The sequence below is a fragment of the Xylona heveae genome, assembly GCF_001619985.1.
Source record: "Xylona heveae TC161 unplaced genomic scaffold L228scaffold_3, whole genome shotgun sequence".
Lineage (NCBI taxonomy): Eukaryota > Fungi > Ascomycota > Xylonomycetes > Xylonales > Xylonaceae > Xylona > Xylona heveae.
The window spans coordinates 2,354,707-2,369,268 of NW_017264195.1; the positions used below are offsets into that span (position 1 = coordinate 2,354,707).

At 48.6% G+C, this 14,562-nt stretch overlaps 4 protein-coding genes across 4 annotated transcripts; 2 read left to right on the forward strand and 2 right to left on the reverse strand.

The window, feature by feature from the left end:
- Positions 1-773: 773 nt before the first annotated feature.
- On the reverse strand, positions 774-5,172 carry L228DRAFT_209080 (hydantoinase B/oxoprolinase; the record flags this gene model as incomplete). The annotated part of the gene is made up of 10 exons (XM_018329795.1): positions 774-1,342; positions 1,399-1,641; positions 1,696-3,374; positions 3,430-3,829; positions 3,892-4,004; positions 4,055-4,073; positions 4,136-4,453; positions 4,511-4,727; positions 4,790-4,881; positions 4,944-5,172. The coding sequence occupies 10 exons, from the start codon at positions 5,170-5,172 to the stop codon at positions 774-776; spliced, it is 3,879 nt and encodes a 1,292-aa protein (XP_018190246.1).
- Positions 5,173-6,688: 1,516 nt separating this feature from the next.
- L228DRAFT_237597 (hypothetical protein) lies at positions 6,689-7,339 on the forward strand (the record flags this gene model as incomplete). Its single annotated transcript, XM_018330949.1, has 3 exons — positions 6,689-6,843; positions 6,904-7,178; positions 7,236-7,339. 3 exons carry the CDS (start codon positions 6,689-6,691, stop codon positions 7,337-7,339), a joined length of 534 nt encoding a protein of 177 aa, XP_018190247.1.
- Positions 7,340-7,738: 399 nt separating this feature from the next.
- L228DRAFT_267005 (hypothetical protein) lies at positions 7,739-8,067 on the reverse strand (the record flags this gene model as incomplete). Its single annotated transcript, XM_018334938.1, has 3 exons — positions 7,739-7,769; positions 7,826-7,931; positions 8,001-8,067. 3 exons carry the CDS (start codon positions 8,065-8,067, stop codon positions 7,739-7,741), a joined length of 204 nt encoding a protein of 67 aa, XP_018190248.1.
- Positions 8,068-8,970: 903 nt separating this feature from the next.
- Positions 8,971-13,922, forward strand: L228DRAFT_228741 (hypothetical protein). Its single transcript, XM_018330477.1, has 5 exons — positions 8,971-9,133; positions 9,196-9,380; positions 9,435-12,763; positions 12,812-13,154; positions 13,238-13,922. Exons 1-5 carry the CDS (start codon positions 9,100-9,102, stop codon positions 13,754-13,756), a joined length of 4,410 nt encoding a protein of 1,469 aa, XP_018190249.1. The 5' UTR covers positions 8,971-9,099; the 3' UTR covers positions 13,757-13,922.
- The last annotated feature ends 640 nt before the right edge of the window (positions 13,923-14,562 follow it).

Genomic DNA, 14,562 nt, shown 5'->3' on the forward strand with positions numbered 1-14,562 from the left:
CCCCCCCCCAAACTCTCTACGGTCATTTCTCGGACATTGGTTTTCCGGAATTTAATATTCCGGAATTTGACATCGAGAGGGGTCCGCAAAAACGACAAGTTCATGGGACATTTATGCCGAACTTTCTCCGCTGATGAATAACAAAATAAAATACAAGGATGAGCATATTAATAAGATTTGGATTTTCAACACAAACATCCTGTTTTCCTCCATTGACTAATGTTTCAGACACCGTTCTGGAAAACGTGGACATGCACTGTCATGATTCATGCAATTGATGCCCACTCCAGGTGCGGGGAATCTCCATTTCCGCATCGGCACTTACACTTAGACTTTCGGCTCGGCGTCAACATAGACTTAAGCAGACGGGGGTTACTTTGTTTTGGAAAACCCCTACGCAAGAAATACTACCGCTCCGATATCGTCGGATCAATAATGTGCGTGTGACGTCTGTCTCAATGGTATCCCGACATGTTTAAGCCGGTCGCCACGGAGAACATGTTGACAAGACGCAATTCAACCTCGGTCGAGAGACGAAAAGAGCTTTGATTTCGTGGACATTTCAGCATGGAATGATCCGGAAATTTCATCTATGTTCAAGATATAAGGTATGTATTCAAGTCCAAACTGCACTAGAAATTGGGTAGGTACCTTATATGCAAATACGCTACCAAAGAGAATGCTTCGAAATGATGGTTATCCAGGGATGCGTTTGTGCCGGGTATATCAAGATCGTGTGTAATATACAAAGTTTCCTCACACGAAAAAGAGGTTTAAGCTTGCTCACCAAGTGCACGCATAACGTCGACACTACCGTTGGCAACGCTTGTGAACGTGTTGACGAGCTTCTTCACCTCGGTTTCGTTCTGCGGTGAGCCCCACCCGCCTCCTCCAGGAGATTCAATAATCACCCGATCCCCGGGATGAACACTTGCCGTGTTTTTCCCTCCAAGGTTGACCACGCGCCCATTTGACTTGACCCACAAGTTCTTTCCCCGTTTGCCACACTCTCCACCCTCTAGGCCGTATGGTTCAGTGACACGACGCTCGCTCAGAATAGATACCTTCATCGGAATGCGGAATTCAATATCTCGGATGATACCATCACCTCCGCGATGCATTCCGCGGCCTCCACTGCCTGGCCGAAGGCAGAAGCGCCGAAGAACGACAGGATAACGTTTTTCAAGAGTTTCCGGATCAGTAATTCTTGTGTTGGTCATGTTGGTGTGCACTCCAGAGGTTCCTGCCCATTTGGGACCAGCGCCACTACCACCACAAATTGTCTCGTAGTAGCCAAAGCCGTTCTCTACCTCGTCTCTGCCAAAAGTGAGGTTATTCATACCTAAAACGGGTCAGCAAAATTGAAAATCCCTAATTCCAAATTGCATGCATGCTTACATCCTTGACTGGCAGACGAGGCCTTGAATGCTTTGAAAATGACATCAACGATTCTTTGGCTCGTCAGCACATTGCCGGCGCAGCAAGCTGCCTCAGGACTCGGCCGTAGGAGCGAGTTTTCGGGTATTTCGATAGTAATCGGTGCAATGGCGCCTTGGTTCAGTGGAATATCTGCGTCCACCATACAACGCAAAGCGAAGATGATTGCGGAATGACAGATGGCGATGGGCGCATTCCAATTTCCTTTTCCACAGTTAGTACCTTTGGTTGACAAAAGGCAGCACTCCAATTACTTACCATAGGCCTCTGGTCCGGTTCCATCAAAATCGAAAACAGCGGAGCCAGTCTTCTTATCGATTGACACCTTGAGCTGAATTGGAGTTCCGTCGTCCATGTAATCAACTGCTTCGAGCTCCGTGCGGTCCTGCCGCTCCGCAATATCTTTCAACATGTTTCGCACTGCCTGTTCTGAAGCTCCCTGAATCTCGGCCATGTATAATTGGACAACGTCGAGGCCATAGTCACGAATAAGAGCCTGAATCAGTTGAGTGCCTCGGTGGTTAGCGGCAGCTTGGGCCTTGATATCGGAGATGTTGTCTCGAAGGCATCGTGTCCCACTGCATCCAGGGTGCTCAGATGGCTTCATGAGAAGATTTATCAGTTCCTCCTCCTGGAACTTTCCACCCCTAACTACCTTGAACGCCTCCATGACTGCTCCTTCCTCCCACAGTTCTCGAGAGTTCGGCGGCATTGATCCGGGAAGCACTCCTCCAATATCGGCATGATGGCCTCGAGAAGCCGTCCAGAAGATAATGTTTTTGCCTTCTGCATCAAACACTGGGGTGATGACGGTCAGATCAGGAAGATGGGTACCTCCGCACATAGGCGAATTAGATAAAATAACATCTCCTGGCCTAAGATCATTTCCCCAATGGTTAATTTGCCATTTAACAGCGAACGCCATGCTTCCAATCATTGCCGGAACGTGGGGCGCATTGGCAACTAGACCTCCATTAGAAGCGAAAACAGCACAGGTGAAATCAAGTCGCTCCTTGATATTGGTGCTGACACTGGTCTTCTGAAGAGCGCGACCCATCTGTTCGGCAATGCTCATGAAGCGATGTCCAAAGATTGACAGTTGAATAGGGTCCACCTTGTTGGATAACTTGTCATGCACATGGGGATCAAGGTCAATAATCACCATGGCGGAAAGGATGGTAGCCGTAGCATTCGGCAGGACGACAATGGTCTGCGTGTTGTCAATGATCATGGCGGGACCTTGTATCTTTGCGCCCTGAGAGAGGGTGGGAAGCTGATATGTTGGTGTCGCAGTCCATCCCGATGGGGCGAAGTAGACCTGGCTATACTTCGAGGGCTTTGGCGGTGAGGTCTCTATTAAGCCCTTCAATTCCTCCAGGGGAGAACATGATTCCTCAATAACACTCTTTCCGGTAGACCGGACACGAATGTCATCCACAATGACAGGTCTATCTGAGGGAGTGAAGCCAAATTCCTTCTGGTGGGCGTCGTAAAACGCCTTGACAACGCCCCCTTCCTTATCAGTTTCCTGAATCATCAGGGGTGTGTCACTGCCTTGGAAACGCAAGTTGTAGTAACGATCCGTTGAGATTTGAGCATAATTGCAGCCCTGATCCAGCAGCGCTTGCTCGGCTCTGTCCTCAATAGTCTTGAACCCAGTCATGAGCGCCTCCGAGCAGCCAGACTCATAATTTAGAGCAGATGGCATGCGCTCCTCATGCGAAATATCAGCCAGGGCCATTCCATAGGCCGACAAAATCGATGAATATTTATGGATCAGGACCCGCCTAATGCCAAGAACCTTGGCAATTGAACAGGCATGCTGTCCTCCAGCACCACCAAAGGACGCTAGGTTATGACGACCGGCATCGTGACCTTTCGCCTCGGTGAGTGCTCGAATCGGTCTGCACATTGCTTCATTGGCCACGTCGAGAAAGCTAAGAGATATGAGCGGTTGTGTTGCGGTAAAAAGGGTGGCTCAAAAACACTTACCCGGCAGCGACCTGCTCGAGCGTGAGTCCCAGATTCGTTTCATTGTTAATCTCCTTTGTGAGCAGAGCAAACAATTCTCTGCTTCTTTCGACATCCAATCCCTCGTTTTCGTTGGGGCCGAAAATTTTGGGAAATGAATCTGGAATAAGTCGACCCAAGACTACATTGGCATCGCAGACTGTCAATGGACCGCCTTTTCTGTAGCACGCCGGTCCAGGGTGGCTTCCTGCGCTGTCCGGACCCACGGCAAATAACCCATTTCGCCAAGTCAAGATACTGCCACCGCCAGCGGCGACAGTATTGATATCTAGCTGAGGACTTTGGATTGTAACTCCAGCAGTAGTGGTCTCAAAAATAAGCTCCGGTTCGCCCGCGTACCGGGAAACATCAGTCGAAGTTCCTGTTGAAATCGGTCAGCGATTCAGCATTACTTAAATACTGCACTCAAGTCATGCTGCTTACCTCCCATGTCAAAACCAATCACCGGTGTCCCATCGTTATCATCGAAGCTGGTCTTCGCATAGCCTGTTACGCCTCCCGCAGGCCCGGAAAGAATGGCTCTGAGACCAGAAAGTCTATCAAAAGTTAGTCAGTCATACAGACATCTTCGTGCCGTGTGCCGCACCTCGAAAACTCTACAAGGCCTAAACAGCGATGATCAGTACGTGTATTTTTTTTGGCATATAAGCAAGAAACTTAGTCGTACCTCCGTCGCTTTGCATAAATTCGCATCGGCAGTTGCTTGACTCCAGGTCGGTAAAGCCAGATACAAATCCTTCAATGTATTTCTTAATCTCCGGGGTGAGATAAGCGTCCGCAGTAGCTGAATTTCCTCTCGGCACAGCTTTGATCACTGGAGCTAACTCGCAGGACAGGGAGATATTTGTGAAGCCAATATCAGCCGCTATTTTGCCAACAGCTAGCTCATGATCTCGGAACGTATAGCTGTGCATGAGACAAACTGCTACTGAGCGGTAGCCGACATCGTAGAGTTCCTGTAGGTCTTTTCGGACCTTTTCCGTGTCTAAAGAAGCATCAGCGAACCTTGCTCTTCTACGTGCAGAAATTGCCCTTGCCGTACCCATTGGTTGTAAAATTCTCACGGCCTCGCCAGTGACGCCTTGGACAAGATCTTTGTCCGCGGAAATGTCGATCTTTTCCGGCACATTGCTTTCAGACCACGCCTCAAGCGTGACTCGCTCCGAGACCTCAACGACCTTGCTGTACAAAACATCGGGTTTGTTGATTGCAAGGTCAAACATGCGAGGACGAGACTGGTTTCCAATGTGTAATAAATCCTTTAAAATTCACAAGGCGTTTTAGTGCATAATCTTTCCTTGGGCATAGTAAAATCACATACCTTGAGACCTTCAGTGACAACAAGGGCCACGTCTGCACCTTTTCTTTCTAATAAGGCATTTGTAGCGACAGTGGTGCCCATTCGAATGGACTCTGTTCGGCGTTAGAATTCAAGTAGTTGCAAGTCAGCGTTACAGGAGAAAAGCAGTACTTACCGACTCCTGTCAGAGAGATCTTTTGTCCTTTCGGATAGGATTTGCCGGTGGCTCTTTCTAAAACACGTCGAATGGCTTCGACAGGAGCATCTGGGTAATTACCCGGATCCACCGAAAGAAGCTTTAACACAATATCATTTTGGCCTGGGACAGAGGCAACGCAATCCGTGAATGTTCCACCTCTGTCAATGGCAATACGGATGCCCGGCTCAGGGGCTTTGGCAATCATCTTGGGTTCAGGTGCCAACGATGCTCAACGCATCAAATGTAAGGAATGAAGATGAAACAAAAGTAAATATTTGACCTTACATGGTCCCAAATGGAAATTGGACATCTTAATATATACAGTCAATGACAACTATGGTTCTTGTCCCTCATTGCACCGCGAACCTGCGAGTTGGACCCCTCCACGCTGATCGGCACGATAACGATCTTGCCGACGGTTGATAGAGTGGAGGGCTAACCGACGAGAACGAGCAAATCTTCGGCAGCTACGACCAGTCTTCCGTTCCCTCAGTCGCCCATCTCGTATGGCCAATGAGGAGTCTCCAACGTAATTCGATAGAAAACGCAATGGAAGGCGGATAGCTATCGAAGACATGTGGAGCACCAGACAACCGGGTCTTGATTCTGAAGCCGATCGTTTGCCAGTGTGGAAACTCTAGAAGAGATTACTCTACTGGCCTGCAGCCTTGCAACTTAAGTTAATGGGCCCATAGAAGGGCGCGCGCTGAGCCTGCGTCCAAGATGCTCGGGCTCGCGTCACCATAACCGCGGTGAAAGGTATCGATCGGTCTTATTACTGCAATTTATCGACACGAGCTCGAACCAGAAAAGCCGACTCAGACGCGAAATTGTCGAGCCATCTGCAGTCTCTCGGATGCTCGAGCCGCATTCCTACATGAAGCACCATCTCTCGCGAGTAAAAGCTGCCAGAAGCTGGTGTATGGCGGGTAGGATAACTTTTAGTAGCCGTCAATCGCACCTCGTGTCATGTGTTTGGATATTTCAGGCCCTTTTTTGTTATACATTAAGCGTTGCATTTTGACGCCATGGTCCAACGTTGATATTCATTGGCTGTTTCGTGTGCCGCACTCTTGTACTGTACAAGTGATGTTCCCTGCCACCACATTTATGATACCATGGGTTCGCGATCCCAACCACCTAAAATTCAGCCATGGAAATACCATTCTCGACCAACACACGATGTAACCACTCACTCGAAAGTTCAGAATTCTGAATCATTTTGCAAAAAGAACAGTATCCGTCCTGTCCAGCATTCAAATACGCTCAGTCAAAAAAGAGGCCTTCAACCAACGGAAGGCTTGCAAGAAAAGTGAAGCCGTGAGGCGGTCGCTGTGTTGGCAATTCGCTTAGGCGCACACCTCACGAAGCCCAAAGCTGCAACCCGACAGATTATTTGTTCAGCTTATAGGGAAATTCGGATATCTGGGCGTCAGATTGTCGTCAAAGACATGTTATAGCCAAATAATTGTCGGTCTAAGATCAATCGAGCACACCGCCTACTATCGACATTGCATTGCGGAGGTCCAAGTCTCCGCTCCTCAGTTGCAACAGTTTAGCCAGCAACGGAGGCTTTATATAACTCACCTCAGGACACGCTCAGCGAGCTTTCCTGCCTTTCATCTTAAGGACAAATTTCCATAACATACAGAAATAATTTCCATTTTAATACCCCACCGCTCCGCCAATAAACCCACTGTCGACGCAGAAAACCCGCCATCATGGCCGGTATGGTACTGGTTCGACGAAAATATCACTGGCCAGAGGCGCAGCTGAATATCTGGGTTATTATTATGCTAGCGGCGGCAGCAACGGTGCTGGGCATCTTTGCTGATTTCATCACTGTCCAGCATACCCTGCGATTGGGGATTCCTTGGTAAATTAATCCAACCTAGGTAATACATTACATGGACACAGAAGGCTGATAACATCTTAGGCTCTTTCCATTCGAAGTTGCTACAGGGTCCTTGGCGATTCTATTCATCATAGTAATGCTGGTCCTTATTGGTCGACGCATGTTGCTGCCAGGAATTGTGCTAGTAGGCACTTTCATCCTCTTTGTGCTATGGCTCACAGGGCTGGTTGAGACATCAATCACGCTCTTCGGCGCATCGAACAATGTCAACTGGAATTGCCAGCGCTACGTGAACGATCAGAAAGTTACAGGGCAAAGCATCAATACCTTGGCATGGCTTCAGCAAAATAGCATATGTACGTTCCCATGATACTGTGGCCAACAGAAATCGATAAGCTGACAATCATTTAAAGGTCAAAGCTGGATGGCCGCATTTGCCTTTAATTTGATCGGCACGGTATTTTTGCTTTGGATGTTTATCATGGCGGCGCAGGTCAATCGGGACGAATACGATTGAAATCTGGACGAATATTATGAATCTCCTTTAACAATCCATTTCTTGAACACCAAAATCGTAACTCCGCACGTCTCCTTTGGAGATAGATGATACATCGACGAGTAATGACAAGACAATACAAATACGTGTTGTGAGAATTTCGGGAAGTATCCGGGAGCAATGGCGTTTGGGGATTTTAAGACCTTTTACTATAACTCCAAGCGAACTGGGTAGACATCTGCATTGAACGGCTATATCATTTAATATCGAGCATCACGAGCGATTTTTTTGGTAATTGCAAGAAGATAAGAAGATATATTTCTAAAGCCAGATTGTATTAGGCGAAGCTAGAGATATTCGAAAGGGATATCAATTGAGAAAAAAAAATTCTTCGTATAGATGCGACTCGCATTGTCGAAATTAGTTCGAGAACTTCTCGGGGACCTTCTTTCTAAGAGGATATTAGCATTGCTCCTGTGAAATAAGACCGAAAAGAGTGTAGCTTACCCAGTGAACTTTTCGAACACACCGCGAGCACCGTCGGTGATCTTCTCGTTGGTGCTACGGTCAAGGGTCTGGCCGTGGCCGTACTTCTTCTCGACAGCATCGAGACCTAAATCTTCGTGTCAGTAATTGTCGGATTCGATCGACTTCGTTTATAACTGGCTCCATAGACACGCACCCTTGTCAACGTAGTCCTCCTGCTGGTCCTGAACCGGGGGGTTTCCGCCTTGCTGCTGAGAAGACATTTTGGATGGAGTTGAGAGATATGAATCTTAATGGGATGCTTAACAGTCTGTGGGATGTTTTTCTGCTGGAAAATCAAGTCCAAAGATCTGGGGACGGGCTGGGCTATTTCTACTCTGACATGAACGCTTGTTTGGGGCTGGGGTCACCAGGGTTTTACGTCATCGGAGGCTTACACCAGCTGAAGGTGGGGCGGCACGCGAAATGAGCACAGATTGGTTACGGAGTACTCTATAACCCCCGGCTCGGTACTCTTTCACCTCTGACACCGACAGAGATTCTATAGGCCCGTAATCTATAGTAGTCTATCAAGGTCTGATAGAGTACGAAGTCTTCCGCCATGGACTCTGCCTGGGTTGAGTGAGTCAAGCATGTGAAAGGCTTTGCTTTGTTGAAGAGGACGATGGTCAACAGACTTCCTCTTCTCCAGCCCACTTTGATGTGTAATTTATTGATTTGTTAACTATGGCCATCGACTTCATTTGCAATCTCTCAATTGATTCTGTAGATCGATCGCTGGGGTGCAGGACCCTGAATCTACGAGGAGAAATCGCCCACGAAGAGCTCAGCAATGCTTGGGGCGACCGGCAAGAGGCCCCACGTCGGCTACTCCGATACCTTCTAACAGCTGGCCGGCCACGCTACAGCGACACCTTGTGGGGACTAACGCCTCACAAGGCTTGGCAGTGATGTCCTTTTTGAGAACAATGAGAGTTGATCCATGCATATAGGTACTTCGTACATGGAGTTTCAAGAGGGGGAACAAAGGATTATACGCTCTGTTCCATAGCTGTTCGTAAACTGTGCCCGTATACACCAAATATGATCATCTAAAAGTGAGGCAGCCATTTCTCCATCTGGCAAAGCTCGTCATCAGTCGCTTATCGGCACGTGCCGCTAAGATAAGGCTTCGCATATCTCTTGCGACTGCTATTGACATGAGTCGGAGACTTGTCATGGGTTTGATTCAACTCCTAGTCACGGATCCTGCAGTTCGCCAACAAGCAATGGTTTGACCCTCGCCATTCGGGAAGATGGCCAGTCCTCGCGTGTGTGCTAGCATTTTAGGTAAATTCTTGAACTGCAAAGTCGCTGTGTAAAGCGTGTTGCAACCAATCTGACGTGTTTAGGCGCGACTTCGCATGACCTCGTCAACTTGCTTCGGGTGCCATCAGAGAGATTTGATTCACAGGATATCGATAGAGCTGAAGGGCCTCCAAAAAAGCGTGCCCGTCTTACAAATGGCACCAAAGATGGAACATCATCTCCTCAGCCCAAAGATTTTGTGGTTTTGGCCTCTTTCGGATTAGACGTGGTACGATCATCTCACCTCTTCCTCTTCAAACAGTTGTTTCTGACTGCGCGTTAGATTTTCACAGCGGATTCTGACAGCGCTCAAGTATTGGATGATGTTGACTCAACTTCTGTCGAGGATGAATGGGATGTAACGGTTCGGGCCATCATAGAGACGGCGCCATCCCAATATGATATTGTTCTCGCCAACCCGACCACTGGCCGTTGCATGACCCTCGAAGCCTTATCGGATACCCTGCATCAGGATTTTGAAGACTGGCAGATTGCGCTTGGGTTGGGAACAAGAATGACCTCTCGTGCACTCTCTACTTTTCGGCTTCGTGTCCCTCGGTCAGACAACAAGGGGCGACTAAAATTACGGGCAAAGATACTTTGGCGCATCGCGCGGTCGCTGGGTGACTGTCCAAAGAGTGATAGGCAGCGTCTTCTTGAACGATATTTTGCTACTGGGAAGCCCAATCGAGCAAGTCAAAGGCTGCTTCAGGACTTTTATGAGTCGGTTCACGTTCCGCCGACAGACCAAGAGGTGCATCCTGCTGTGCAGAGCGACTTGGTCGATTGTCAACTGTATCCCTTCCAGAGACGGACTGTAAATTGGCTTCTCCACCGAGAGGGGATGGAGTTCAATTCTTCCGGGCGGCTAACTCCGTACGAACGGCCAGAAGGCGAACTTGTTCCCCCGTCGTTCTATAGCGCCACCGATGCAGAAGGACGTCCGTTCCATTTCAGCCATCTGCTCAATTACGTTACAGATGATATTTCAAACGTTTCTTTTTCTACATCAAACGTTCGAGGGGGAATCTTGTCGGAGGAGATGGGTTTGGGTAAAACCGTTGAACTAATTTCGCTCATATGCCTTCACCGGAGAACATTACCCACGCAGGAGCTCATATTCGATCCCTATTCCCACGAATATGTAAGACCTTCATCCGCGACGCTCATCATCACGCCGCCTACTATCTTACAGCAGTGGCAAAAGGAGTTAGCCTCTCGCGCACCAAGTTTGAAAGTGATGGAATATAAGGGAGTAAAGCGGCAATGGGCAGCTTTAGGCAAAGAATGGTCAGAAGACACGGCATTAGGAGCTACAGTATCAAACGACGAGCTTGTGTCAATCTTGATGGAACACGATGTCGTTTTGACGACATACTCTGTGCTGTCAAGCGAGATTCATTACGCCAATGCTCCCCTACAGCGAAACCTCCGACACTTGAAACGTTACGAGGCAAAGCGAAGTCCATTGGTCCAAATTTCTTGGTGGCGAGTATGTCTCGACGAGGCACAAATGGTCGAAAACGGCGTCAGCAACGCTGCAACTGTTGCTCGCCGCATCCCTCGGTGCAATGCATGGGCCGTTACCGGAACTCCATTGCGTAAAGACATCAGAGACCTTCTGGGACTTTTGATATTTCTCAGATATGAGCCATACTGCGAGACGGCCGTTTGGAATTCGCTCGTTCAGGGTCATAAAGATGCCTTCCGATCCATTTTCGAGGCCTTGGCCTTGCGCCATACGAAGGATCTTGTAAGGGATGACCTTCGCCTGCCTCCACAGACGCGTCTTGTGATTACTGTCCCGTTCACTCAGATTGAGGAGCAGCATTACAGCCATGTCTTCCAGCAGATGTGCGACGATTGTGGACTAGACACGGACGGAGGACCTCTCAGCGCATCATGGGATCCGGATAATCCTACGACCATTGAGAAGATGAGAGGTTGGCTGCGGCGACTCCGTCAAACATGTCTTCATCCCGAGGTCGGCGGTATCAATCGAAGAGCTCTTGGCTACCATAATGCTCCGTTGAGGTCTGTTGGCGAAGTCTTGGAAGTAATGATTGACCAGAACGATGTTGCTGTGAGGACGGAAGAGCGATCTCACCTCATGTCCCGTATAAAACGAGGCCAAATGTTCGAAAACAAGAAGGAAACTCAGAAGGCGCTAGATATTTGGATGGAAGCACTTCGACAAGTTCAAGACATTGTCGCGGATTGCAGGGCTTCTCTCATGAGCGAAATGAAGAGGCATGCGGACGTGGAAGGCAAGTCGGTTGGGACGACAAAAACGCCAAAGAGAAGTGATTCTGATAGCGAGGACGAGGAGGATGAGGATATGCATGAAAAAATGGGTCGCATTGGAGCCCACCGTTTACGGCTCCGTAGTGCACTAGAAATTGAGCATATATGCACATTCTTTGCCGCAAATGCTTATTACCAGCTGAAGACGAACCCCGACCTCACGGAACCAGATTCTGATCGATTCGCAGAGTTGGGAAAGACGGAAGAAGAGTTTTACGAAAAGGCCAAACTTCTTCGAAAGGAAATCCTATCGGAGGTACTTGGTAGGGTCAACAAACTAATAGACCGAATGGGAAAGCAAGCAAAGACCAAGGGATTCACGACGATACCGGAAATATTACCGTCGATGACCTCTGGCGGTATTGAAAATCGAAAGGTTTTGGAGCGGCTTGATGAACTCACCGAATCTTTGAATGAACAAGGAGAGCAGTTGGATCAATGGCGGGACAAAATGGTCAAGCTGTTGATTCAGCCTTTGGTCGACCAGGAAGAGGGAATGGAGCTCCAGGGTGACGAATATGAAGTCTCGACGAAACATCAAGAGGAAGTATACGTCTACATGGATGCTCTTCGTGCGACAGTCGCCGATCGCCATGGCGCTTTGACGGGCCAGATTAACACTCTCATCGAAGGCGAGATGAAGATTGCCTTGAGTAGGGCCAAGGAAGGCGAAGGGCCGCTACCAGCCCTGCTGCAAGAAGTTCTCGCTACCCGGGCAAGATTAGTGCCGGAAAAGTCCCTTGGATCCATCCGCGGTATCCTTTCCGAATTGCGAAATCTTGCCACGGCGCTTCGATGGCAGGAAGACGGTGGCAGCAGCCGTGCTACTGCGGAACTGGCGCTTGTCGAAGGAGAAATCCAGCGCCTGCATAAAATATCGATCGCACAGACGAGGGCTTTGGCCGGCCTGGAAAAGGAAATGGAGCTATTTCGACAGACGATGAACTTGCGGCTAGATTATTATCGGCAACTCCAACAAATCTCAGACACGGTGGCACCCTTTGAACCGGCGGAAGATGAAGATGTTGATAAAATATATTCCTCAATGGAAGACAGCGAAAAGAAGCTTGCAAATAAAGTCTCATCGCTGAAAGCCAAAGGACGATATTTGCTTCATCTCAGGAGCGAATCTGACAGCAAAGAGACACAGCGGCTGTGTATCATTTGTCAACAAAATTTTGAAGTCGGAGCGCTCACTGTTTGCGGCCATCAATACTGCAAGGATTGTATGCGGCTTTGGTGGGCTCAACATCATAGTTGTCCTATCTGCAAGCGACATCTCAAATTGACGGACTTGCACAATATTACGTATGTAATGATTCTTGTGTGATATGAGATTTTATTAACGTGGAACAGATACAAGCCTCAAGACCTGCATGTTCAGGAGGAAGCTCAAGTGGCCGACGATGTCGATCAGAGTGTCAAATCCAGCCCTTCTTCCATATACTCAAACGTCAGCACCACAACGCTGAACCAGATCCAGAACATTGATCTGACCGGGTCGTTTGGAACAAAAATCGATACGTTGGCGAGACATATTCTTTGGTTAAGGGAGCACGACCCCGGCGCCAAGTCGCTTGTCTTCTCGCAATTCCGCGACTTTTTGCAGATTCTTGGGCCTGCGTTTCAGCGGTTCAAAATTGGATACACCTCGATAGATATGAAGAATGGAATTGAGGGTTTCAAAAACGATCCGGCGGTACGTTGATTACTCTTTGTCTTTTGCTAAGCGCCGGCGCTATCGGCGAGAAAACGGAAGCTGGCCTGACATTCTTGGAATAGATTGAATGCTTTTTGCTGCACTCTCAAGCCCATGCTTCGGGTCTTAACCTTGTCAACGCCACCCACGTGTTTTTATGTGAGCCTCTGATCAACACTGCTATTGAGCTGCAAGCCATTGCGCGAGTACATCGGATCGGTCAACAGCAGCCAACAACCGTTTGGATGTACCTAGTGAAAGATACGGTGGAAGAAGCCATTTATGATATATCGGTTGCCCGACGTCTTGCACACATGGGCGGCCGATCGAGAAGCGTGTCGGGAGCAACTACACCTGCGGTGAGTGAAAGGGAGCTAGATGCGGCCAATTCGTATGAGCTGCAGCAAGCGCCGTTGAGCAAACTGCTCGGGAAGCGGGCTAGCGAGGGCGAGGTGGTTGAAAAGGAAGATTTGTGGAATTGCCTGTTTGGCAAGTCGCGGAGAAGATCCAATCTTCCCACTTCGAGTCCGCTGGCGACTGAGGTTGGCCGACACTTGCGGGCCACTGCTGCCGAAGAGCGTCGAGCAAACGGCCAACCGTGACTTTATTTCGTAACTATTGCATTGGATATATACGGGAGTTTGGTCTGGATTTACCATATATCAGTTGGATACCACCTTTCAGTCAACATTTACGGGGCGCATGGACGTTTTTATCATTGGACGCCTGGCGCATATCGATTTTCAGAGAGCTTTACTTTGTGCCAGGATAGAGAATACAAAGAATTTTTGTTTCTGTGCAATTTTCTTTCAATTTGTGCAGTATGTCACGTGACTTCCGGTGAACACTCAAATATGAAATGTTTGATCTTTAAATGCTGCTCTTCCTGTTGGACGGGTGCGTAATAAAGACAACGATGCTGTTTTAAAAAAACCCCTGTCGATCTCTGGTAGTGATAATCGGACCGTTATCAATTTTTCAAGACAACTCTGTACAAGACGTGTAGTCCGTAGCGATGATGGCGGAGGAAGTACCCGGTTTAACCATATTAGCCTGATTTGAGTGGGAAACAAGCTTTATGTTCCTGGTGGCCTCGGTGGTGGCACTTTTGTCAGTTGTCAGCCACCACGAGTGAGAAAAGACGAGTTGGTGTCGTCAGGGCCAAGGCCGGACCGAGGGGACCAAACCCAATTTAGGTTTCGGGCGGTAGATTTTTGGGCGTGTCGGATCCACCGAGATCCGTGCTGAGATGACGAATAACTAATTTCCCGGGGGGACTCCAAGGAGGCAAAGACGCGCATCCTGACTGTACTCGTACTCTAGTAATCCCCTGTGAACCAGGACACCCACACAAGTCAGAAATTGCCTGTATGATATCATGCCGTCATGCCGTCATATCCCCTTGCCG